Source organism: Acipenser ruthenus, chromosome 3 (assembly GCF_902713425.1).
Source record: "Acipenser ruthenus chromosome 3, fAciRut3.2 maternal haplotype, whole genome shotgun sequence".
In the NCBI taxonomy this organism is placed as follows: Eukaryota; Metazoa; Chordata; class Actinopteri; order Acipenseriformes; family Acipenseridae; genus Acipenser; species Acipenser ruthenus.
This window is the reverse complement of record NC_081191.1, coordinates 31,921,251-31,948,573: the sequence shown is the minus strand read 5'-3', so window position 1 is coordinate 31,948,573 and position 27,323 is coordinate 31,921,251. Positions and strand designations below refer to the sequence as shown.

Below are 27,323 nucleotides of genomic sequence, written 5' to 3'. Positions count from 1 at the left end.
AAAATACGTCATATAGAACAGTAATCATGTTTTTATAATTTAAATAAAAACACGTTTTTCATGTACACTTAAATGATGCTGCTTGCAATATTTACAGTAAGCTTGCATTGCAGCAGCATCAGTTGCTGCCAATAACGAGAACTGCTGCTGACTTAGGCAAAACAAAGCTTTATTTAACATTCACTGTACCAAGCAGGTTACCAGTCACAGTTACATTTTACTACTACTAAAAATAATAATAATATGAACTTACGCTTGTCAAGTGATCCAGGAGTTTGGTTGTGACTCCATGATACATCAAGAGTTGCTTGCACAGTTTGCATTCAATTTTTTTTGGTCATCTGTGCATTTAACAAAAAAATCCCAAACAGCAGAGGGATTTTGAGACATTTCTTTCAATACAGCTTATGCTATACAGCGTTTTGCTGTTGAGATAGCGAATGAAGAAATTAAAGGTTTGCCTCTGAATAACACAAGCATGAGGGGGGGAGAGGTGCTCAGTTTTCAAAATTAAAATGATTAGTGTTAGCGTACATTTTGTATGTTTCAAACATATTCTACCATAGCACTTCTCTTACACTGTCTGTACGTGAGGTATTCAGTACATATTTTACTCTAGTACTACAACCGCTATATGTACCCCCCCAGTGCTTTACATACTATACCCTGCTTCAATGCATGGCAGCGGCGCCATATAGAGTTGCTATGTATAATGATTGTTTAAGTAATATGCATTATACAAACCAAAAAATCAAAGTTTGCATGCGAGTGACATTTAATGTGTGATTTATAGGATTCACACATTGTCAAAATTTTTCTGTTAACAGAGAAATTTTTTTAAAAAAAAAACATACAGTGCGTGAATGCCACTTGACAAACCTTCAAAGGTTTAAAACTACCTTTGAATTCCTGGCTGGCGAACTAACCTTCGAACACAGCCCTAAAACTTACATTATTTATCAACCTGTCCTCAAGCACTTGGGTATTCCAGAAGCTAACATACTATAACATAGTAAACAAATTAAATATCTAGATACATTCTTTGCAGGGATGGAAATAAGACTCCCATTGCATATTGGTTTGATCCATTCCTGTTTTTTCTGTGTTTAATAAGACACACCTGAGCTTGTTACCTATACACTGTGGCTAATCAAGCTCGTAGTAAAATCTGGAATGGGGTGAAACTGTTGTGCAATAGGAGTCTTATTTCCATCCCTGCTTTTGAGACTGTAGCATTTCCAAAATACACACACGGTCATTAAGTTATTTTCGTGACTGAGAACACCCCAATCTTGCTTGTTTTCCAGGAACTTTTAACCTGCTGCGAGGAAGGTAAAGGTGAGATTAAGGATGGCCTGGAAGTGATGCTCAGCGTGCCAAAGAGGGCCAATGATGCCATGCATCTCAGCATGCTAGAAGGTAAGTCCTGTTTTGTATTTGGCTGGATGAATTAACTTATTGTCCAGATGTAAATCAGTATCTATTTACTTGGAAGCTATGCTGTGATTCATAAGTCAGTCCAGACAAGTTTCACGTGGTTATTATGGCTTAGAATGGAATAGCCCATAAAGAAGACCAAACATTTAACTTACATTGCTTTATTACTTATCCTATTATAAAATGGACTTCCTGGAAAACAGCAGTGGTCACATTGTAGCTTAGGTCTAGGTGTTCTACATCAGCTCATATTTGAGTGAGTTCTGGTTGCTTTGGGATGTCAGGCTGTCCTTTTTAAAATACGTTCATAATGGGGTAAGCGTAACATGCTGTTTTGAAGAAAGATAAAACAGTAAAATGTTGATATACATTCCTGTCTACACAAACACAGAAGTAAAATAATTTTCTTTACTCTTCAGGGTTTGATGAGAATATAGAATCTCAGGGCGAGCTTATTCTTCAGGAATCCTTCCAAGTGTGGGATCCCAAAACACTCATCCGAAAGGGACGGGAAAGGCACCTCTTCCTTTTTGAAATGTCCCTGGTCTTCAGCAAAGAGGTCAAAGACTCTAATGGGAGTAGTAAATATATCTACAAGAGCAAACTCTTTGTGAGTACCATTCTTGATCTTGAACAGTTTTGTATTTTCTATTTTGATCCTTCAGTTCCCTATTTTTATTCTAATGGTGTTTTTCTTGATATTAGACCTCCGAGCTGGGTGTCACAGAGCATGTTGAAGGGGATCCTTGTAAGTTTGCACTTTGGGTGGGGCGGACTCCAACTTCTGACAACAAGATTGTGCTAAAGGTAATGCTGCTCTTGCAGTCCAACATCAAGACTGTAACTTCTAACTGGAAGAACAATTAATTGACTGCCATATGTAAGCTTAATTTAACAAGAATCTTTGTGTCTCGTAATATACATTTGTAAGGTGGCTTGCATTCTGCTTAAAATTCTTAACAAATTATTTATAACTGCCCCACTTCTGCAGCAAACAAAGCTTCAAAACAAAAAAAATACCACGGTACTCCAAAACTTAAAGTACACAGGTTTCAATAATCTGATGACTGAGATTTATGTTATAACTTTTAAATGATGCAGACTAATGTTTCAGCTTGTGCCTTCATCAGTGTAATGGTTTATGTTTTGTACATTTCAGTTCTCCATTAGCATGGTTAATAACCTTTTTGTCCAAATGTTGGATAAAGCATGTTGTCCCAATGCATACAGTAAATTTTAATAATACCTTTTATTGTCACAGCATTAATTGAAATACTGCTTTCTGGTTTTGGAAAATAACTTGTTTTGCCTATTTATTTATTTATTTATTTATTTATTTATTTATTTATTTATTCTTTCCTATTTCGATAGTTCTAAGTATGCAATTTCAGGACACACATTCCTTTTTAAAGTAATTCAGTCTTGAATTGTATTCTGTTGTTTTTATTATATACCAGTTTGTCCTCTGTCTATGCTATGTGTAAATTTACTACAGATTTGAGACAATAAAGCATAACATTTGTCAATCCATTATAGCTCAATTCTGTGTTGTATATTTTGCACATGCCACAATACCCTAGTAGTACCAATTAGTTACATTAAGAATATAAATACACTTACAAAAAAAAGAAAAGCAAGCAAATATCCTGAAATGTCTGATTTATTAGTTTGCTCACAACTGTGTGACAAACATCTTTGGCAGCAATAAAGGCATGTGCAATGTCCAGGATCAGTGCATACTTTAGAAACTATCAATTGTAGTTCATAGACATATTTGATGTGTCCGCATGTTAATTGTTAATATCTGTTTCAAATAGTATTATGGTCATTATAATTTGTCATTATAATGATCATGATATAATGTTGTGTAAATACAAAAATAGTGAAATTCTCTTCTATATTTTAACTTAAGCCAAGTCAGGGATGCAAACATGGAGCAATGGTGAGTATCCTACAGTCCTAGATATATTGTGCATTTAATAAACAACCCCCCAAAAAACTAAATAAATATTACAAAAATCTAAATAAATATAAAATTTTTATTTTTTATTATTATTATTTTTTTTTAATGGAAGTAATTCATCTCAATGTTAAAAACTTGCTTGTAAATTCCTTAGGCGTCCAGCATCGAGAACAAACAAGACTGGATCAAACACATCAGAGAGGTCATCCAAGAGAGGACCATTCACCTGAAGGGTGCTCTGAAAGAGCCCATTCACATTCCCAAACCAACTACCACCAAGCAGAAAGGAAGAAGGTAAAGACCATGCCCTGAATGGTTATTATTGTAGTCCTGAACAACACTTCCTCTTCAGCAGTTTTTTTTACAAGCAGTAGCTAATTAAAATAATCCCACAAGGCACCGAATTGTGCTGCAAATTATGACCGGTCATTCGCCCCCATGAGGGTAGAAGATTTTAGCTTCCTCTGTATGTCTTGATTACAGTATGAATTTGAAATGCTTAAACATTGGGAGTATAACAGCTTTTTGTTTCAGGGATGGAGAAGACCTGGACAGTCAGGGTGATGGTAGCAGCCAACCAGATACAATCTCCATTGCATCACGAACCTCCCAGAACACCCTAGACAGCGACAAGGTAGGTGCCAAAAGAATCCAGTGGCTGAGCAGCACCCTTCCCTTTTAGACTCTTAACAATGATTAGGGTGTTTTGGCTAGTTGCTCTTCAGGTTCCCAGCAGCACGAGAGAACCAGAACGGCATTAATGAAGAAAGAAGCCAAGTTTAGAGCTGCCTGCTTATTTGTGGTAAAAATGGCTGAGTGTCTCATGTTTGTTGTGCAGAGCTTGGAAGCGTTTGGGTTCATATGTATTTACCAGGTAGAACAGTTCAGTTATTGCGACTTTCAACAGTATGTCAGCATCTTGACAGTCTTGGATAACGTTAATGTAAAATAGATTTTAACATAAATAAGTTGCTGATTGCTCTATGCAACTGTTTTTTTTAATAAATAATAACCAGATAGACTTTTAAACAAGGTTGCTCCCAGTGGAAATTGAGAAGGACAAAAAGATCCTGTTGTACAATTCAGATGTGTAGGGACAGGGTTTCATCTCAATTGTGAAATCTCTTTTAGCAACAGTTATATGAAAATGTATTTTGTAACACCAGGCGCCTAAGGAATACATTTTGTAGTATACACGAGTAATGTAAGAGGACATCTAAAGAAAAAATATGCAAAAAGTACTTTTACAGAATGATTATGGTTTGTGGGTGAAGAAAATTAAAGGGGTTATGAATCTTTATAACAGGGTACACTGCACCTTTAAATCATTCCATCATCACCTCCCCCTCCCTTGTAACCTGTTGTCGGCAGTGATAACCAGACATGGTATGTTATTTTATGTATCGTAAATCAAGAGGAATTGGAATGATTATCCTTTGTGTCTGCTGGATTCTGAGCAATGAGGCTGAGCATCATTCTTAAAGTATTACACAATTTATGTGTAGCCTGAACTAGCTCGTCTGGCGCAGAAAGTTCCCTGTTTTTCCATTATCTTGTTATAAAGAGTGGGAAAGGCTAGTTGCCATTACAGTTGATACTGTAGTTGTCTAGAGAGGATGAAGGACTCCAGGGCAGTGAATGGAACAGCAAGTAAAAGCCTTGAATCTGTGGCTCAGCTGCTGAGTTCTCTAGCAGTGCCTCGTTATAAGTGGGTATGTGAGCTTTTTACTCAATTCTTTCATGCAGTTTGTATAGTATTTTCTGAAAATGGTTGACATTAAACTTTAGCTCTCAAATTGTTTTATATTAGATAGTATCATTTTTTTAAAAAAAACTGAGGCATGTGTGGTGTTGTAGGATTTTGTGTAGTGTAGCACTGAATGTAAACTCAATCAAAATCCAAAATAAGAAATCTCTCGACATAAAGCAGGCAATTTTGTTAAAGGTTTTTTTTTTTTTTTTTTTTTTTTTTTACAAAAGATTTAGTACAGCAGGAAAACATCTGTGAGCAGTGGACCAATACATTATATCTATCACCTAGGTACTACTAACAAGGTTAAAGTAGAGGTCCAGGTGCTTTTCAGTAATAACACAACCTGTGCATATACACTCTGTCACCAGGGACCATTATCTTGGCCACATTTTTTCAGCTTGGTCCAAATTGTCCTGCTTTTTGAAAATTATTTATAGTATGATGTATCTATGTGAAGTCACAGACTGTACACTGGAAAACAGTGCTGATTTCAAATACTGTAATAGAATCAGACCCTTTTTGATAAAAAAAAAAAAAAAAAAGTTTTGTACAGCTGGTGGCTGAATGAATTATCCATTAGAGGCTGGATTTTGCTGGGACAAATCGAGTTAATAGCCATGCTTTCACAGTAACAAAACCCTGATCCATTTAATATGATGGACAGCAAAGGAACCACATAAACCATGATATGAGGTGTTGGTAGATTGTTCCAGCCTTGCATAAACATAGTAGGATTTAAAACTGACCTTGCTGCCATACATAGCGTAAAGATGAATCAGACAAAACGGCTTTTGTTAATATCTGGTATGCTGTAAGCCTATTAGTAGACATTCCAGATGTGTTTTATTTTTGTGAGTTCAAACTTTTGACCCTAATTTGAGGTTTGAACCCTGGTTGCTGGATTCCATCCTGGACCAGGTCAGACACTTTCCTCTGTGTCTCTCTTAGTCTTAACAGGTCTACTGCTTTGTCTCATCGGAACCCATGACCTGGATTAATCTGTCTGTTAGATCTTTGCTTACTGACAGATTACAAAAACAATTATGTGAACACTGCACGTTGGCGAATACGTTTAAAGCAAATGGACTTCCTTTGTAGATTAAACAAAAATGCTAATTTAAAAAAGAAAAAAAAAATGTAACCGCATTATCAGCCTGAATATGCAACAACCCATTAATAATTCAAAGCCATGTCTACTATATCACAATGGCTGGTGTCTCTTCTAAACGACACAAATACTGGGCAGTGGCAGTAGTGCAAAGTTCTTGCTCATCGCAAGCTGTCAGGAGCCTTTCTTGAGTTAAAGGTCATCTGCTGTTTGTGTTTCATGTGATATTGCCAATGAAAGAGAAAGCCTGCCTGCAGTTGATTATTATGGCAGGGCTGGCTCGTTATTACAGAGTGTAATCTCTCCTTTCAGGTGTCAGATTAGGATAAAAACAACTCGCTGGAGTCTGGGACTGCAACAAAGAGGGAGGGTGCTTGAAGCATTTTGAGGGAAATGTGTTTCATGAGTAAGATAAAAGGGCTTTTGATGTTGAAAGAGTTACACAAGCAAATACACCTTACTGTAATTCAAAGGCTGTCCCTTCCTTCCTTCCTTCCTTCCTCCCTCCATTCCCCTATCTGACATGAGTTTAAAAGCATGTTTGATGAGCAGTACTGCGTGAGCATGGGACACAAGCCCTCTTCTAAACTACAGTGACAAGGGTCATAGACTAGGATTTATTATTTATTTTAATATATAGTTATATTTTTTTTAGTTTCGTTTGCACAATTGTTCCTCAGGAAGTTGATCATTTGATAGGGAATCGGTAATAGAAATCAAGTATGATAGAGAGGTAAAGTAGGAATAACCTGAACCACAATAACCTTCACCGTGATCTTGGTTTATTGGTCACACAACTGTCCATACAAGATCACTTCACACTACTTGCACTGTTTTCTCTCATGAAACACTTTCTAAAACTTGTGTAAACACTAAAAAAGTAGAATACAGTGTGTGTCACTGCACTGTATCTCCTTAACGGAATGTCTTGTAAAAGAAGCACAGAATGTACTTCAGGCTCTCTGAGAATGCTTGCAATGAATGTTCCTATTATAGCTTGACATTTACCTGTTCCTGTGGCAGGGTGGATTACTATAGCAACACTGTCTGCACTCTTGATAAGAGCAGTTTATAGGCTGGGTGATACATGCTGTCATTTCTGGATTTATGGCAAGATAAGTAATCTAAACAACCGGGGAAGGACCTTATTACATTGCAGACGAACGCAAATGTATTCTGTTGAAACACAAGACGCTTGTCCTGAAATTTGAGTTGGGATTATAGTTTCTTATTTCTTTGGAGAGCTTTATTTTCTCCGTGGCAGTTTGGTGAAAATCTGCTTTTCATTTAACCGCATATGGAGTGTCCTAAAGCTGTCATGACTCACACACGTTTCGGCAGTGACAGTTCTGTACATATCGAGTAACATTTCAAATTTACAGAAAAAAATATGTTTCGGTTACCTATTCAAAAAACAAAAGAACAAACTAACAATATAGATATCTTTTTTTCCACTGAGCCTAGTTTTTTTTTTTTTTTTTGCCTCGTTACCCTGATTCGACCTGCATCATCAGCATTACAGATGCAGTCCATGTTTGTAATGGCAGTTACTAAAGGTCATTCTTATTATGTTTCTTGAATTACTGTCTGTACATTCATGACATCATTATTTTGAGACATACTCACTAACAACTAACGTATTTCTCATGGTCAGGGCTGGCAAAAAAGCAGTTATTATGCCTGTTAGCCATATGTAATTTTTAAAATGAATGCATACCTTGGAAGTGATACACAGGAATTGTCCAGATCCTTCTAACAAACTGTTTTAACAAAACTGTATCTTTGGCTGAAAACTAACACTGACTATGTTAAATGATGATAAATCAGTTTTGTGAGTAATAACAGAAAGTTACCTGACATCACTATTTTTCTCAATTTGCTGCAGCTGTCTGGAGGTTGTGAGTTGACAGTGGTGATCCATGATTTTGTGGCCAGTTTCAGCAATGAAATAACAGTCCGCCGTGGTCAGACCGTGGAGGTCCTGGAGCGACCACACGACAAGCCGGATTGGTGCCTGGTGCGGACCACTGACCGCTCTCCCGCAGCTGAGGGCCTGGTACCCTGCAGCACTCTCTGCATCGCACACTCTCGCAGCAGCATGGAGATGGAAGGCATCTTTAACCACAAAGGTAGGAGCTTGACAGTCGATCATTTTCGGTCAACAATGCTGAAGCATTAAGGTACAACAGGGGGTTGGTTAACATGAGATAACCACACATTTTAGGGCGTTGTAAGGCCCGACACGAAACCTCAGTGTGCGGTTATCTCATGTTAACCCACCCCCTGGAGTACCTTAATGCTATTATAAATCGAATCTAAAATTACTATATTTATTTACTTTTTAAATGAACACAGCAAATTAAATATCTATTCAATAACAGTAAACATCACTACGCACAAAAAAGTGGTTCCAGTGTAATGTAAACAAAATTTGTTTAAACATGTTTATTTTTATATATTAACGTACGTTTCATTGTAAATATAGCATATATTTATTAAAATGTTAAGTACATTTCTGTATGTCAATTACATTAACCTTTTATACTAATTCATTAATGGCCATATATAACTTTGTAAATTACATATTAGCTTTCCAGGTCTGCAGGTGTTATTGGGGGATAGTGTGTTGCTTTGTCATTTCCACTTCATCTCACTTTAATTACTGCTATGAATACATTGTTAGCTGTGTTAAATGCAGCATCTTTTGCTAAATTAACTTTTCTGCTGTAAGGTGGAACATTCAAAAAGCGATTGATACCAGCTCGCAGACTGAAAGGTGGATTTTTTTTTTTTTAATTAATGATAATTTACAGATATTAAACATTATAGAATAATGGAGTATGAATTTAAATTCAAAGGTTTTGGTGATGCGTCTGCATTGAAAGGATGTGTGGGATTAACATATGGCTGATAGAACGCAGCTAACCAATCAGAAAGCAGGATTTTTCCAAGCAGGTTTATAATTGATTTCAATATGGGTAGTGAGGTTTTCTGGTGTTGAAAATCACTGAATGCTTATTAATGAGTTGCCGAGTGTGGCTCAGTTCAATTTTAGCTGGCCTTTGGAATGAGCAGTAACTCTGTAGTGCAGGCTCAGCTGTTTCCTTTTTAACTGGATACCTGAGAAAGACGTGGGCGTCTAGATGGATAAAATGGCTGTTTAAAACTTCGGGGCAGGACCTCTTGGGTCTATTTATGTCCTGTTGATTTATTTCACTGCCTTAGCCCTCCAGCTAAGAGATGATAGTGTGGTGCTGCTTTTTTCATGCTTCATAATTCTGTGGGAATCTAAAATAAAAAATTAACAGAAAACAGGTGTTCTTGGATAACAGTATCAAAACAATAGTCTAATAACATGTACTTATCATGTTACTCCTTGGCATTCAGCTCTGATTCTATAACCTTATACTCATGCCAGACTTTCTCCTCACCACCAGAAAAGCCGCGAGAGCAAGCAACTTCTTGTGTTTCCTTGACTACAAGAAAACAGATAGCTATTTCCTTCCTGTGCTCACTTGACAGCTATTGGAGCACCACAGCATTGTCTGCAACAACTAGGATACTGGATCCATAGCTGTTTCATTGTTGCTTACTTCTAACAACAATTTAGGCAACTCAGTTTAGATTTAACAACACATGAAACCTTTATTAAACATCTAGTTTGCTTACATGTTTGGTCACTGTCACTTGTAACTCAGAATATTTTCTAAAGACTAACCTTGCTTCTGGTGTTACATTTTTATCTGTCCCGTCCACAACTGGCTCAGTACAAAGTAACGCACAGCAATATTTATATTGTTACAATAACGTCCCAATGGCCAACTTCAACCCAAAACTGGGCCCACATACTTCAGTTTTTTTTTTCACCTTTTTATTTTCCTTAGTATAAAAATCTAACCTAATTTTACATTTTAACAGTCTTGCTTATTTTGCTTGTGTGTCTATTTAGCTAAGTAGCTATGGGAAAGGTCAGGGTGTCACGTCGGATAACAATGGTTGAAAAAGTGCTGCAAAAATAAATAGAAAAAATGGGGGTAGCTGGAAGGGAAATGTTCACACACTCCACCTCCCAGTGGGTGGAAAACAATTGTTTAGCTTTGGTGTAAATATAATGCATATTCATAAACCTGTTGAGGTGGACATTTTCAGTTTTTTGAGCACCAGAGGCACCTTGTGCACTAATTACTTTTACAGTCACTAGCTTTCAGTATTATTGAGATCCCTTCTTTGTGAGGAAGTTTAAACACACTTGAACATGCATTCAGATATTAATTTAAAAGCAGATGTTTGACTCCAATATGTAAAAAATATGTTCCATAAACAATTGATTTCAATTATCTGCTAGTTATATAATAACTGTGTAAAAAATATGTAATTATCACTAGCTCATTACTTTGTGCAAAGAACTAAGTTTAATCTATGAAAACGAAATTATACTTCCTATACATTCATTTTTAAAGGAAGAAATCCCTTTGGGATTTTTTTTTTTTTTAAACAATTGCTGTCTCATGAGCAATTACATTTTGTCACTGTTTATAAAACTTGACTTTGAGTTTTTGTTCCTCAGACACTCCATTTACTTCATTGGGTTTGTAGTTTAATAGAAATAAAAGCACGACACTCTTGGGCATTTTTCATGTGGATTTTTAAAACTGCTTCCTAAGCAGAGAACCTTGTCATTTTCTCATCAAAGGGCTGTGTCTGATGCTCCTGAGTGTGTTGTGGTTTAGCTGGCACAGTAGGCAATCCATTGTGTTGAAGTACTGTTTGAGGGGGATTGCTTTGCATCAGTGTTGCGTTCCCATGACCTGACACAGTTGTGAAAGAAAATTAACTATTTTAACTCCTCTCTGGTTTGTTTTACATTTGGTATAATAACCAATTTCTTAAACAAGTAAACTATACGAGTATAGATTTTAGTGACTACCTATTAGACTTAAAATGCAATAACATCGTTGCATGAACATAGTAGTAGTAGTAGTACTAGTGGTAGTAGTAGTAGATAATATATAATAAAAAGTCAACAGTGCTCTGTCTGCCTTCCTATTAAATCCCCAGCAATTCAGTATAGTAGCCTTGCGCTGTAGAATGGAAATATGCCTAGACTTGCATTTAAATAACTTAGTGAGTGGAATTCTCTCTGAAATATCCATTCCTGTGGTTACTGAAGCCAAGTTGGCAGTCACATATAAAATATGTCATACAGGTTCAACAGTCTGTACTAACTATTTTAACATGTTGTGTCCCACAAGATAAAAAAATCTTTAAAAAAAAAAAAAAAAGAAAAAAAAAATTGAAATCACCCTCCTTTTTTTTTTTGCACAGTCCTGGTCTAGATCAATGTAAGTCTAGCAAAAATCTGTGTAAGAGCTGATTTCTTGAAAAAGGGTAAAGCAGCTGGACTCCTAAATAAAGATCCCCTTGTCAGGGAGCAGCACAAAACTGAAAGTTCTAAGAAGTAATGTTTCTCTCGTTCCCTCCCTGCTGCTGCAGCCAAACCAACCCAGGGAAAGAAATATACGCTGAAAAACAGGGGCCACTTTATGTGGTGATTATCGGTACACAAAACTGGATCTCTTTGGGATACAGCTGTGCTGGGATTGATACCACTGTAGACATCAGCCAAGTGTTCTCCATTTTGCCATAAGGATGTTCCGTCTCATAGGACTCAGTGTTTAGTCAGCCAGGTACTGAACTGAGGCCAGATGTTGACAAACACATCGATTTAATGTTACATATCTCCTGCAAAGCATTATGGTACAGTGAAAGAACAGATATGTAGAGCCCTATGGAATCCATGTTATTTTGTTCTGATTTCCATTTTATTTTTTTCTGATTTCCGTTTTTACCGTTTGAAAAAAAAATGTTATTAGGTTTATTTACCATAAATACAGGCTTCTGCTTTTTCCATTTGGTTTGCATTCGTGTTCATTGGATTAAGAGTATTGTTTTATCTAATTGTATTGAAAAATAGTATTGTTAACTTTAAAAACGGGTTGTATTTTTTTTTTATGTGCAGTGTGGGGCACTTCAAAGCAAATAGATAAGCAGGGAGCCAAGTGGTTAAAAAAAAACTTATAACATAACTTTTCGTTTTGAACTTGATCAGTTCTATATTTACTGCTGCCCATGGTTTCACTACCATAAATCTTCTCTGCGTGAACACTAGGATCTTATTGTTCAAAAGTGACTGTACTGTAATAGTAGTCTGTGTGAGTAGTACTTCTTGTGTTTTAATACAGACGTTAAAAATAGTCTACAACGTTGTCTAATTGTTTAAGTCCTTAAAAAGGTTTCTATTTATTTTCCATGATTGCATTTATTTAACGCACTCGAACGGTGAATTATTTTCACTGATTCAACCCTTCTCGTTGTTTATCCCTTACAGAATACCCCACCTCATTTATAACCCAGCTACAGAAACTGTCCCTCCCCCACACACTTTTGAAACTAAAGTTACGCCACTGCCTGTACTGACAATTAAAGTTTCACATTTTCCCTTCAAATATGTAAATCTCAAGGTTAATGCTCTACTGTCAAATGCATATTTTTTGTTCGTACAGCACTTAATTCTGCGTTATTCTTTTGATTCTGTGATTCCGTCCGTGTTCTCATTAACACAGATTCCATAGGGCCCTAGATATGGTGGATATCTACAGTTCCACAGCAGCAACTAAAATAGCACCTTTAGTTCAACTTTTTGGAAAATACTAAGAGCATCGGGTACAATTTACCCAATGTTTTTTTGTTTTTTTTTTAGGATTAAGATTAAAATAGCACAGAAGTCATCTCGTTAATTTTAGTTACGGACTAGACTTATTTTTATATTTTTAGTAAAATATTTTACATCTTAGTTTTTGTAGTTTAGTAAAATGACTGTAGTGTCATTGGATACGCAAAGTTAAGAACATTATACTTACTTAAAAAGTTCTGTAGCAGATTGCCTGAAGACTGTGTATCCTTAAAACCAGGGGTGCCCAATCCTGGTCCTGGAGGGCCGATGCCCTCCTGGTTTTTGTTCAAACTGTACACTAAATTGATTAATTGGACCAATTAAGCTTCTAATAAGGGCTTGATTGGTCCAATTAAGTAATTTAGGGCACAGTTGCAACAAAAGCCAGGAGGGACATCGGCCCTCCAGGACCAGGATTGGGCACCCCTGCTTAAAACAGTAAATTGAGTGGTGCTTCAACTACAGTTATTATGGTAGAGTCTGATTTCTGTTTCCAAATATTCCCAGATGGGAGGCTGAACCGGAGCATTGCTCACTTGTGATTAAGTTAGAAGAGCATCCCTTGCAGAGAGAGAGAGAGAGAGAGAGAGAGAGTTGCGTCTTGGTGAGAGCAGGATAATGATCTCCAAGAACAAAACTGACAACTTTTCGAAGATCTTTTAATACAATACTGTATAGCTAGCACATCTAGCACAGGCTCGGTTTGTTTGATTTGATACTTCTTTTTTTTAAGTGATTTTGTACCAGTTTAACCTTTAAATACAAATTATGTTTCTGTGAGTGGAAAGTCTCCGTTTTTACAAGTGGACACGGACCATGGCTAATGGAATCCAGCAGGTGCATTCTCTGGACTCTGTTTACCATGTGAACCCAGCGTCAGGACAGACCAACAATTGCAAGTTTTGGATTCTTGACCTAGGTATGGGTTAGATAAAGCAGTATCATACAGTGTAATTGACTAATAATTTAAGTAATGCTGTTTTTTAATCATGTATTGATATTGGATCATTTATAACAAAACAAGTTTAATTAATTTTTGTAACAGTACTTTTTTTTTTAATATAAATCAGTTTGTCCATGCTGATGCCTATGGCAGTTCTTTATTTTTCCTACAGATGAAGCATTTTTGGATGTTAGATTTGTTTAGTATAGTATATCGGGGTTGTAACCTTCAGTGCTCAAGGATTTCAGTGAAGGTGCATTCATTTTACATATTGCTTAAGCATATGCAGACTAATTCCCTTTTATGCTATTCGATACCATTAGTCACCCTTTTTAATTTTGTAGATTATAAAGTAGGTAAACAAATCCAAGAGGTTGGTTTGTACTGTATAAACTTCAGGCTCTAGAAACAAAACAAAAAAAGGAAACACTTTTCTGTTCAAATTAACCTTTAACCCTTATATATATTCAATCTTTTGTTGTGTAATATGTATTATGCATATAACCAACCAGCTGTGCTTTGCAGTTATTTTGTAAACAACCTGTTAACGTAAGTATTTTCATAGCAGTAAAGTACGCACATAACATACATTCTATTATTCATAAGCTTTTTAAAAGCTGACAAATAGCCTGACAAATAACACATTATTTTCTACTTCTTACTAGAAGTCAGAGCCTGAAGCAATTATGAACTCTTTGTGCAGGAAAAACAATCCTTTAACCTTGACCCCACCATCAAACAAGGAGAGAATCGTTTAAATCCTGCGTTTATGAAGCTCCTCTTTCCCTCCTGCCAGCAGCGTTATTGGGGGACGTTGTCTGTGGGGAGCCACCCACTGTTTCACCTATTCTTGTTTAACAGGAACACCAAGAGAGCAGGCATTGTAAGATCAAACCGCATGAAAAGAATTCCAGGCATTTCTTAATATGTCTAGTCTTTAGACCTGGACAGCAGAATCCCATTTCGAAATATTAGATTTAACACATTTTTAATTTCTAGCAACTTTCAGACACTCTGATTGTAACTGAATCTTCTGCTCTTATGGATGGTGAGCAAAGTTTTAAGAAAAGAAAAAAAGAAAAAAAAAATATATATATATTCATTTTATAAAATTGCAAAACCACACTTCGCTGTCAGTGATGCCAAGTTTACCACTGTAGATTTAAATTATAATATGAATGTCTAGATTGCTGCTATTTGTCCACATGTCTATGTCAGAGGTTATTGATTAGTGGTTAAATGTAAACCAGATGCCAAGTCCTAAAGCTTGGGGAAATTCAACACGGTTTTTTTTTTTTTTGTACTCCACCAACTTCCTACACTTCATAAAAATTAGTTTGATAGACAAACATTTCAGCTGTACATTGTTGTTATTCTTTGATTTCGATTGTTATATTTTGTAGAAATTAAACTGAATGTAGACAAACGTCCAGAGGAGGCATTAAAAAAAAAAAAACAATTTGATTGCAGATACCAAGACTTACCATAAATAGACACCGAATCTTCTTAATCATGACAAGTCTCTGCAAACAGTTTATTTATTTATTTATTTATTTATTTATTTATTTATTTATTCATTTATTTTTCAACAAGGTGGTTTGGAAAGCAAACTGCATAAACCCAAAGCTCAAAGGTATTCTTTAAAGCTTGTGCATTTCTTGTCTTGTTGTGTAGTTCTCAACCATGGTCATCTTAAGAATAAAAGTTTACGCTGCTTGGACACAGAATATTAAACATAGAGTTTCTCAATTAAACTGTTGGAGGATTTGGGTCTGTAGTAGATTTCACGGTGACTAGACCTACTTGAAAGGTTTAAGGATAGAAGGTAACGGGAGATCAGGGTAATTAGTCACATTCCAATGTGGTTCTGAAATGCTACTTTGTCACTTGCTGTGCACACTGAAGTTCAACCAAAATACTCGTAGGCCAGGAAGACATTTATCACTTCAGTTGACATTTTTGGTTTGCTTAAACATGAATTGCTTGTTTTGAAGATAAAGTAAACACGTCTTATTTTCTTAAAGAAAATGCCATGTATTGGTCCCAAACCTGTTTGTGGATTCTTTTATAGAATGGTCAAAACTGTGATTTTGCAGGTTGAACAGGCATCATTGCTTTCACCACAGCACTTCTGAGGCTTGAAAGAGAAAAGCGGCTCTTACCGGCTGGTAAATAGTGTGAAGAGTAATTCAGAAGAAAAGATAGAATGCATTTTAATGCATATTCCATTAAGCAGTGATCTCCAGATGTTTCTGAGGAATCCCTGAGGGATAGTGCTGGTCCTCCTGTACTTAATCATTACAGAGATAAGCATTTTGCAGCAGTGCAGCCATACTTAGGATTTGTCCACCAGCCCATAACCTGCTTCCGTTTCCCATGATTATAGATGGATCCCAGCCAACACCACTGATCAAATATACAGACTCATGGACCAAGGCCTGAGAATAATGCAGATTAGTTAGTGCTTTATGTACTGATTCTATTAATGTGTGTGTGTGCAGCTAAATTATAGAAGTAGTAATGACTTGTGTTACACCATCAATTGAATCCACCTCTGTCTTTTGATACATTCATTCACTCATTGTTCTGTCCCTCATCCCTTTATTGTTTGCCTGTTACCTTACATGGTTAATATACTGAACTGTTTTTAAGATGTAAAATCCTTGGAAAACATTAAGTAGTTTAAGCATAGAGAGATTTAAAGTCGTTAGAATAGTATGAAAAATGGTCTTTGTATTAGAAGTAGGAATGAGGTAAAGTGACTGGTCCTGTTTAGTACTGAACTGAAGACAAAAGTTTAAGTTAGAAGACCTCACACTGAGCTTTTTGAAAGCCAGTGAACACTGCATTGGTGTTTTAGATATTTTAATAAAATAGCATTTACAGTAGAAGAGATACCATTGCAAGGTCTTGACCTGCCCAGACACAACTAAGGTTGTGTTTTGATGAATTGCAGATGACTTCTGGAGTTTAAAAAAAAAAAAGTCTGATTATTTTGTAATTGACGAGATGGAAGCAGGTTTCCCCAGCAGCGGGAGTGACAGAGGTGCTCCTGACTTGGCCTTGGAATATCATCTGCAGGCGCTTTTAATACAGTTTCCTAGTTACGGTGAAGCACAATATTCATTCACAGTGTGAGGGACAGCAGGAGTGTCTTGTGCACTGCGCTTGGCTGGGAATTGGAGCAGTCAGATGAGATCATGGGGTGTATGTAGTTTAAAAGCACAAGCAAAATCCAGAATGAAAAAAAAATAAAAAATTAAAATATGAAGCAAAGGTCTACAGCTTATTTTAGGGGGAATGTTTTTAATTACATTTCTATCTTTTCTTGTGGGTATGTATTGGGGTGGGGGGTATTTTTTATTATATATATTTTTTAAATAATTTAAATGCTCCCTCTTTATCTAATCCCATCCTAAATACACCTCTGATCTATGACTTTTAATACTGTATGAGGTTCAATGGTTAATTCAATAATTTTGATCCGAGGGCTCTTCCTGCTAATTGAACAAGATTGAAAGTGTGCGCTATTAATTTATAGTATATAAATATGTGTTAAAAACAAAAGACCATCTATAAATTTATACTATGTTATACCATGTCTACCAGATAGTAGCGAAGCAAGTGTTGAATTCCTCTAGCATTGGCCAGCAGTCATGGAGGCAATTTATTTTTTCCCAGGCTCCTTACTTTTCTTTGTTTCCGGCTAGTCTTGTTAACGCCAGCACTTTAAGCCACAGAGTTTTTCAACAGTGAGCGATATCTCTTGGCACACAAAATTAGCCGCTATTCTGACTTCCTCACTTGGCGCTGCTTTTTATTTTGTATCTTAAGTATCTGTCTGTGCATTTTTGCATTAGAACCTTGACGTTCAATGTTAAAATACAATCTCAATCTAATGAAACTTAATTTTAAACGGGGACCACAAAAAGTGGGTATGAAAAGGGTTGTGTTTGAGGTTTTTTTTTTTTTTTTTTACAAAGCAGAACTTAATGGTGCAAACTATCATCGGTCCAAGGTCTGTAACAAAATAACATTTTGTGCAAAGGCACTGGCTCTGAGCGGCACAAAAACCTTGTGTAGTTGAGTGATAGATGCCTTCTCTAGCCTGCCACAGGTAGGAGTCAAATTCCTCCTTCACTTCCCTGCCCTGCCCTGCCCTTCCTTCCTGTATCTGGGGAGCCAGAACCCAGAGGCTCATTGACTGGACTTTGGACACCACTCATGTTTCACCTTGCATTTAAAATACCATTAGGGGAAACAGAGCGCCACTGTTCAGTACAGTCTCTCCAGGTACACAGGAACAGAAGTGTTCCAGCACCTCCCAAACACAGCACGTTCTGTAAGGGTAGACCATGCATTGGAGAGGCGTGAGAGTGCAAGGTAAAGAAAATGAACCTGTTGATTCACAGTTTCAACTGAACATCTTATCATTTGAAGACTTCTTTGGTTCACTGTGCATGAGGTCTAGGCAGTACAAACTACATATCCATTAAACTGGGGCAAGGCAGTAGTCCACCAAAGGGTAGCTATTGGGGTGGAAGAGGGGGGGCTAATAGAATATCTTAGCAAATATCATAGTTGTGTTGGTTTGGTATCCTTTATTAGACAGGCCCCTGACATTTAGTGTGAGGGATCATGTGATCATTATATTTCAACATGTGAGTCAGTCAGGCTTTTCTCTCATCATTGACTTTTTTTAATAGTTCAATTTTGTTCCAGTAAAGCATGACCTGAAAATGTCTCAAGTTGGCGGCATAAGATGGATAACTTGATTTGCCTGGTTCAGTACATTTTGTTAAAATACCTATTTGTTTTCTTATGGCTTGATAATTTGTCTTGATCACGCTTTACTGTTTAACCATGTGTCTAGGCCAGTGACATTTAGTTGTGACTTTTAGAAAAATAACAGGTGGGGAAAAAAGCTACTATATGTATTGTTGTAGTCTTACATTTTGAGGTTAACTTATTTTAGTGCAAAGACAAAAATAGCATACTTTGTGACTTGATTGTTTTTTTTTACTCTTTCTGTCTGTGGCCAGAAGGATTTGATTAATTATAAAAACAGTCAAGTTATCAATTGCAGATGTCTCAGGATAGCGACTTTGTTAGCTGAGACTGCTGTTGCTTTCCCACATCTCGAGCCTTAATGTGTTTTCTGTGTGGGGTGGGGTGGGGTCTGCTGCAGAGTGACAGGCTCATGTTGTTCATAGCCCTCTGAACTGTGACTTCATCAAGACAACAGCTCACTGGGGGAGAGCGGCTGACCTGGTCTCCTGGCTTGTCATGAAAGAATGGTAGGAATGGCGTCTGGTTTATATTGGGGCTGGGGCACCAGCTGTAAGAAGTAGCTTTAACAGAAAATTGTATTTGTATTTGAAACAGAGTTTAAGGTTTATAAAATGAATACATTAATTTATGAATGCTGATCTGAAAGGAGTTTATATGATAGTCTTGCATAACTAAAGGTAGTCAGCCACTTGTTGTTTTGTATGCTTTAAAACATTGTCGTCATAGCAAAGACATGTAGTTAATCCGTAACTAAGTGCAGTATATTTCAGCAAGTAACTCCCATGGGATAAGGAGCTATTTACACCTGTGGTGCTTCATGGTAAAAGGAGCTCAGCTGGGACTGACATGGTTTGACTAGGATACAAAGCAAGGATTTGTTATCAGTTATTTGGTACAGTTGGCTGTGCTTTATCGAGACGCCTCTGGAAAAATAACCTGAATAAGTGGCTGTCCCTAATTAAACAAGAGACATTTAAGAGGACCGTAGTCACACTATGTTCATAATTTAAGACATGCACACAAGTATTTTTTTACAACCTTCTCATCCTTGCTCGCTCTCTGTCGTTTTGGTTTGGATTGCCGTTGTTTTCAAACTGCTGCAGAATTTAATCTTTACCTTCCACAAGGCAAGACACCTGCGATGTTAACACACCAGATTTCTTTGCCGCAGCAGCCTAAGAAACCACAGGAGACTCCAACTCCTTCAAGTGTTCAACCTTCTGAGCCAGAAGCAAATCGACTCATTTTTGCTTCACAGCCGTGATGACAACTCGTAAATGACAGATGAGGCAAAAAAACAGAGGTTTACACAATTTACACAAGTCACAGTGTAATCACTTAATCACTGTACTGCGTTACCTGAACCTGTATTGCTCTGAAAAGTGATCGTTCATTTCAAAATACTGTATCCCTATTAAAGGAAGTGATGTCCCAATTAAACAACATAAACAGCATTGGGAAAAACAGTCTCCCAGAGTTCTGTCCTATTTTAGGAGAAATCCCGATTTCGATGTCCGGATTTAAGTGGCGCTGTCTGTAACAGTATGTACCCTTCTGAATACTATTTAAATGCCAAAGTTATTGTTTGATAGAAGAGGAACATAAATATATTGTGACTTGAATTCCCTCTGAGGAGAAATTAAATAACATTTGTGAGACTGTGCCAGGTTCTAGAAACCGCAGACAATTGCCTCAAATGATATACAAAATGTGGAGCCATTAGTTTGTGCATCCAGACATGACTCATTGTTACATAGCTCCTTTTTTTTTCTTTTCTATTTGTTACTTTGCCGGAGAGCACAGCTAAGCAGATGTGTGTGTTACTGGAGGTTGCCATTTTGGTGATGTCATTTTGGCAAACACCAAGGACAGGGACAGTGCAGTTATCCAGAAAACAGAAAGAAGGGTCTTGTAGCTAAAAGTAGATCAAATGCAGACATTGTTGTATGGGTTATTTTATTATTATTTGTTTATTTAGCAGACACCTTTATCCAAGGCAACTTACAGAGACTAGGGTGTGTGAACTATGCATCAGCCGCAGAGTCGCTTACAATTACGTCTCACCCGAAAGACAGAGCACAAGGAGGTTAAGTGACTTGCTCAGGGTCACACAATGAGTCAGTGGCTGAGGTGGGATTTGAACCGGGGACCTCCTGGTTACAAGCCCTTTTCTTTAACCACTGGACCACACAGCCTCCTATATTATGGCCTTACATAACTTATCAACATTTCTGTCTGATGTTCCATATCATACGTTTGTTTTGAAATTTTGTCTAGTAATTGTGGCCTCGGTTTGTTTGGCATAAGGTATTTGTGCATGGTTATTTGGTCTTTTCCATTTTTACTGTCTACAGTACTGTAGGTCATCAACAGGTATCTCTTACAAGAAGACAACTTTCTTCATAAAGAACCTTAGAAAATGTTATAGTTAGCTATCTGTTTATTATAAGACGACATTCATTATTTTAAAAGTTGGCATGTGCAGAGTTGCGAAGGCTGCATCCAGATCACGTGGGAGTTTAGTAAATGCAGTAAATTTGAAGTTAACAGTTTTATCAGGTGCTGTATGACCCCTTTGTTAGATTTGCCTGTGTCAGCCAGTCACAGATGGGGAATTTAGGTCAGACTCCTTAGTTGTACAACAATTGTTGCTTTCTTGAATCCTACTGTTGCTGTTAGTCATGCATACACACAATGGCACTCCAGTTTTAGTTTCGGGTGAACGACCTGCATTTCAACAGCAGGTAATAAAGTGCACAATAACGCAGATTGTTGAGGACTGCACTGTTTTGACATTTCCAATCTTCTCCAACATTGTGAGCGTTCTGTTATTTTTGTTAGACAAAGATATTCGAAACTTTTAAAACAAGGTGTTTATTATCATTAATCTTTTTTTTGTTCTTCTGTTACAGACTCTCTGTCGGTGTGCAGCAATGACGCCAGCCCCCCTGCCTCTGTCACCTTGCAACCCCATGGGATTGGCTCCCAAAGCTCTCCTGGCCCCAAGCGTCCTGGCAACACTCTTCGCAAATGGCTCACCAGCCCTGTGCGGCGCCTCAGCAGTGGCAAAGCCGACGGCCACGTCAAAAAGCTGGCTAACAAGCACAAGAAGCACAGGGATGTGCGAAAGAGTACCGACACAGGCTCCCAGAAGGACTCGGACGACAGCGCTGCAACTCCACAGGATGAGACTGTCGAAGAGGTCAGTGCTTTAGGACCGCGTTCCTCAGGGCAGCACTTTTAGAAATGTATGGGCTGCTGTTCATCTATACTATGTTAGGTCAGGTGAAGGGATTAGGAAAATGTATATTTCTGATACTGTTAGCTGTAATAATATAAAAGCTTAAATGTGAGCCCCAAGCTGACCCTTTCCACCCTTTGATCAGTCTAAATTGTCCTCTTAAACGTGACTGTGGAACGTTTAATTAAACACATTAGATAGGATTAGGTTCAGTGACATTATTAAGATAAACTAGATGTGAATACTCTAGGTGAGCTTTTGAATGTCTGTTGACCTCATATTGAATACTCCAAATGCAAATGCAGTTTCTCTGATGGTTAGTTTGTCCAGGATCCGGATACTGTTGAAAATTGAGCTGCCAATAACTGGTCTGTTTCTCTTGCAGAGGGTGAGGAACGAAGGACTCAGCAGCGGAACACTGTCCAAGTCCTCCTCTTCAGGGATGCAGAGCTGCGGAGAGGAGGAGGGTGAAGAGGGAGCAGATTCAGTTCCACTCCCTCCCCCCATGGCCATCCAGCAGCACAGCCTCCTGCAGCCAGACTCCCAGGATGACAAGGTAACACCAACACAATCCCAGCCCCATCTCAGTCCCATCTTAATGCAATGCTGTGAACTTGTTTTGTAGAGCGGGGGCTAATTGTAGATGGTGAGAGTTTCAAAATGATTGCATTGTCATTGGGGGATTGTGAGATCGTATTGTGTATTGTTTAAGAAACCAGCAGTAAAAAGTAAATAAACCATAGTCTTGTTACAAATGAAAAGGAATCTGGTTAAGAAGGAGAGTACAGCCAAACAAACAGCCAGGTTCTGTTGTTGTTTATCATAAATAAAATTTAAAAAGCAATGCGACTTTAGACTTTTGTCTTGTGTGCTGAAGCAAGCTGAACTTTGTTCATTTTAACAAAGTTCAGTGCTTTCGGTGACTGCTTTAAAGCTTAAAGAAAATGTCATATGCATGCTTGACCTATATTAAAGAAAGTCGGCCACAATGGTAGTGATTTCCCTGTCGGTTTCTTCTCTACACGCACCTCCTGGCTACCTGATGATGCAATTCCTTTGTTGCCACTTTGGCTACATTGAGTATGAGATACAAAACCTGACCAGATAGCTGCGCTCAGCCGCTTGGGCAATCAGTAGAAGTGTCAGGCAGTGGAAACGGGGTATTATAGAACAGCAAGGGAACTATCGCTGACCAAACAACCATTAGGATGTAACTGTGTGTATATAATAGATACGTTTTTTTAAATCCCTTTTCAGCCCAAAGTATTTTTTTTATAAAATAAAACTAAAAACAAGCTAACTAAAACAAATGTTAGATCAGATTAAAAAAAATAAATAAACAAATAAACAAAATATGCGTCCCCCAAAGCCACTTCATACATTAACATTTTTATTTGTACACTGGTTTGCAGGTCACCAAATTTAGTTGTTTTTCTTTAAGTTAATCGACTTTTGTTCTTTTTCAACTGAGATAGAACTGAGACTGGAATTGTAATGGGCAGTTTGATATTCTCTCTTCCTCTTTGTTACATTAAATTGTCACAGAATAGTATTCAGCAGCAGCAAGTTCTGCTTTGTTTTCAAATGGTGTCGAGGGATTTTTAGAAAGCCTTGTCATTTTACTTTCTGGCCAGCCCTCATCATAGCTGTGGTTCTTTTCTGTAATGCAATGGAGTCTTACTCTGAAACTAATTGCTTTATTTTCTCTTTTTTTTGTAACCGTATTGTTTACCATAGCATTATGTTGATTTATGTTCTGTCTCTGTTTTATCTCAGTTCCCATATCTTTCCATTTAAATCTCACTCCTTTCCAATGTTGCTCCTCTTGTCCTCCAGTAATTAAAAAAAAAAACAAAAAAAAAACTTCCCTCCCCTTCAAATGTACAGTATGTGTTGTTATTAGAACTATATTTAAAGGATTTAATTTGAGATTGCTGCTTAAATGATCCTTTTCTGTAGTGACAATGTAAGGTTAGTCTGAAGTGTCTGAAAGAGGCCCCTGTGCCCCCGTTTTTGTTTTTTGATAGCGCTACATGTGCCTCCCTCCTTCCAATAGATCATTGCTTGAACATCTTTGTCAAATGCAGTTTCCGAGTACTTGATGGCATATGAAATCGGCTACAAAGTCATGTGCCTGACAATTACTCTGAATGGCTTGGTGCCCCCTATACCTACCCAGACTCCCTCAATGTTGACTATCATTATCCACAAACCTAGTCTTAAATTGACATCAGATAGCTGGCGAGGCCAGAGACCATCTGTAATCTGCACCACTTATTTGGAAAGCTGGAAGGCACAACAATGGTGAGCTTGTGTGTGTCTCTCTCTCTCTCTCTATATATATATATATGGATAAATAGTAAATTAGAAAGCTATTTTGGCAGCTAGCAATGTGTGTTTTAAAGATAAACGACAACTATTGCACATGTCTTCATACCCTTAAATAAATACAATACATAAACAATATAAAGTAAGTAACCAGGATAAAATCATTAAAACATTCTCCTCATTTGCAGGATGGTCATGAGGTACAGGGTGGAAAGGTTCTAAGTGGAAACTCTAAATAAGTTTCAGCACTGAAGTGATTTAGCCATTTAATAATACAAATAATCATAATCAGTCAGGGGTCTTATTTAGGGGTGCACCAGTAAAGGTTTTCTTGGCAGATACCGATAGCCGATGATTATCTGCCCATATCAGCTGATGCCAATTGGATACTGATAATAATAGATAGTGCAGGTAAGCTATTGTAAACTACTAGAACAAGACATAGGGCCTCTATTTACTGTTTTATAATTATAGATGTTAAAAAAAATGAACAGGTATTGTTTACTTGTTGCATTTACTTCAGAAAATGAATACAAAGAATAACGTAGTATTATAGTGTGTGCTTGACAGCAATTTATACATTTGTTTTACAACAGTCACATAAAAATAACACTTTGCATTTGTACTAGTAAAAACACTTCTGTAGAAAAAAATATATAATGTGACATTAACTTTTATAGCCACTTGCTGTCAAACATTTCATATTATAACTTCTATCTATACTGTACAGAAGAAAAGAAAAATGTAGCCTATGCACTGTCAACTACAATAACTTTTGTTAAATTCTTATTTTGAGCATACACTGCTTTAAAATGCAGCACAACTTAAATTGTTCACTTAATCCAAAAAAAGATGTCTTAAAAATATTACATTTCCAGTTACAGAATTCAGTCAAACTTGAATTTGTTAATTAACAAAAGATGACATAATAATTCATTTCTGCTTCAAAGTGCCGCTGAATACACCTGCAACCAATGCAGATTAAGCAAGATCAACACAAATTACAAAAGGTCCTTTTGAAGTACATTGTGTAGTAATAAATAATAATAATAATGATGATAATAATAATAATAATAATAATAATAATAATAATAATAACTACTTAAACCATCAATGTTATTTAGGATTCAACCTAAAAAAAAAAAATAATACTCTACTCACAGTTCAGTGTTGGATTTAATGTAGCATCAAGTCTGTTCTGCTGCACACGAGTCGGCTATCCTGTTGTTGTCTTCAGATATTTTCTCTTTTGAGACATATTTACTGCAGGTTGATAGCACGTTATACAGCACTGCAAGGAAAATGACCATCTCAGTGTTCTTGCATCATTAGTAAGTGTACCTGACCAAACATTAAATTATGTGCTTGAAGAATTTCAAGCATGAATATCGGTGTACATTATTGGCTAAAATAACAAAAACTGGCCAGAGCCAATTGTGTTTTATTCCTTATGTCAGTGCCATGCCGATCGGATAGGCTATCGATTTATCAGTGCACCCCTAGTTGCATTATTAATGTATGCCTGGAGAGAGGGAAATGCAGGTGCATGAAAATGAATTACATGTACCAGGTTTATTTATATATAATATATATATATATATATATATATATATATATATATATATATATATATATATATATATATATATATATATATATATATATATATATATATAAAAATCTGTAATATATGACAAATGTGTCTACTGTATGTTTTTCAGAACATACTTTGTGCTTGAGCAAATGCTTAGTAAATCTATCCCATTAGCATGTGTGAATTTGTCGTCTTAGATGATGTGGAGCCTGCAAAAGTTTTTCTCCCATTCTGGTAAAGCTTGCATATGTTGAACTAGGAACTGGCTCGAGATTAATGCCTGTCCCCTCTATTTTCCCCATATTCCTATTCTGCTGAGTCAATATTAGGCAGTCGTGTTTAGGAATTCCATTGAGGAAGGGAGTAAGGACTCTTAATAACCCACCCCTTACCCCCCATGCAGACGTCCTCTCGGATTTCCGTCCGTCCTACCAGCTCAGAGACCCCTAGTGCTGCAGAACTGGTGAGCGCCATTGAAGAGCTTGTGAAGAGCAAAATGGTAAGTGGAATAGACGTTGATGCTAAACAAAAATATGCAGCGTTGCTTACTGAACACCATCTTTGGGTCCCCGCATGAAAGCAAGCTGGTGGGGCAGTTCATTAGGTTTTCCTGATGTGTGCAACATTTTTAAATCTTTGCCCAGTACACACACACACACACACACACACACACACACACACAAACTCTTGCTATTTCTTCTGTAGAACTCAGCTTGAGCTGTGATCTGCACACTATTTGTGTGTGGTTTTTGTCTGTTGAAGCACTGTTTATTCTTGGAGATAGATTTTAATTGTGTAATTGCTGTCCGTAAATTAAAAACTGAAATGTTTTTCAGAGGAAAACTAAAATGCTTTGGTTTTCTTTGTATTCTCCAAATGGACACTATAGGTAGAACAATGTGCAGTAGGAGTTCAATATAAAAACAGACCAGAAAAATGTGGTTTTATCCTATAAGATGGTAAAATGAAGTGGGAAATGTGGTCCAGAAGCGTGTTTTTAAAGACATTATTTAAATAGCGTGGTGGTGCCATTCCCAAACAATCAAGCAATACATGTTTTAACACTGCAATGCAACCATCAAGGTTCCGAATTCTATCTGTCAATGCTGGATCGAGTTGAAGAGGTTGGTGAAAAGAAAACGGCCAAGTATTGGTTGGTTGAAACTGTTCTATTGAGAAGAGTGGCAAAAGACTTGTTCATCAAAGCTTGTACACGTGATGACAAGTCATAAAGGTGCTAATACAAATCCAAATTTAATACACAAAGAAATACTTTTCTTTACTAGTCTTTATTGCTGTTCATTTTTAATTTGGTATAATGGCAAAAAAATATATGGAAGGCACGTATTTAATTGACAACAGTACAATAAGATAGCTGAATGATTAATTCATTTATTGACTGACTGATTATCAAAAACCACAGGGTGTCAAT

General features: G+C 37.0%; 1 protein-coding gene across 7 annotated transcripts in view; it reads left to right on the top strand.

Annotated features, from left to right (window-relative positions):
- The window catches only part of LOC117394896 (triple functional domain protein-like), a 189,950-nt gene that overhangs the window by 144,312 nt on the left and 18,315 nt on the right, over positions 1-27,323 (top strand). For 5 of the 7 annotated variants that reach the window (XM_059012805.1, XM_059012802.1, XM_059012803.1 and 2 more), the window contains exons 30-39: positions 1,308-1,419; positions 1,857-2,047; positions 2,143-2,244; positions 3,350-3,379; positions 3,555-3,694; positions 3,935-4,034; positions 8,147-8,390; positions 21,641-21,930; positions 22,355-22,525; positions 26,295-26,390. In XM_059012805.1, the coding sequence (XP_058868788.1) occupies positions 1,308-1,419; positions 1,857-2,047; positions 2,143-2,244; positions 3,350-3,379; positions 3,555-3,694; positions 3,935-4,034; positions 8,147-8,390; positions 21,641-21,930; positions 22,355-22,525; positions 26,295-26,390 (1,476 nt within the window). The remainder of the gene's footprint in view (positions 1-1,307; positions 1,420-1,856; positions 2,048-2,142; positions 2,245-3,349; positions 3,380-3,554; positions 3,695-3,934; positions 4,035-8,146; positions 8,391-21,640; positions 21,931-22,354; positions 22,526-26,294; positions 26,391-27,323) is intronic. The other 2 variants (XM_059012806.1, XM_059012807.1) reach the window with 1 other exon arrangement.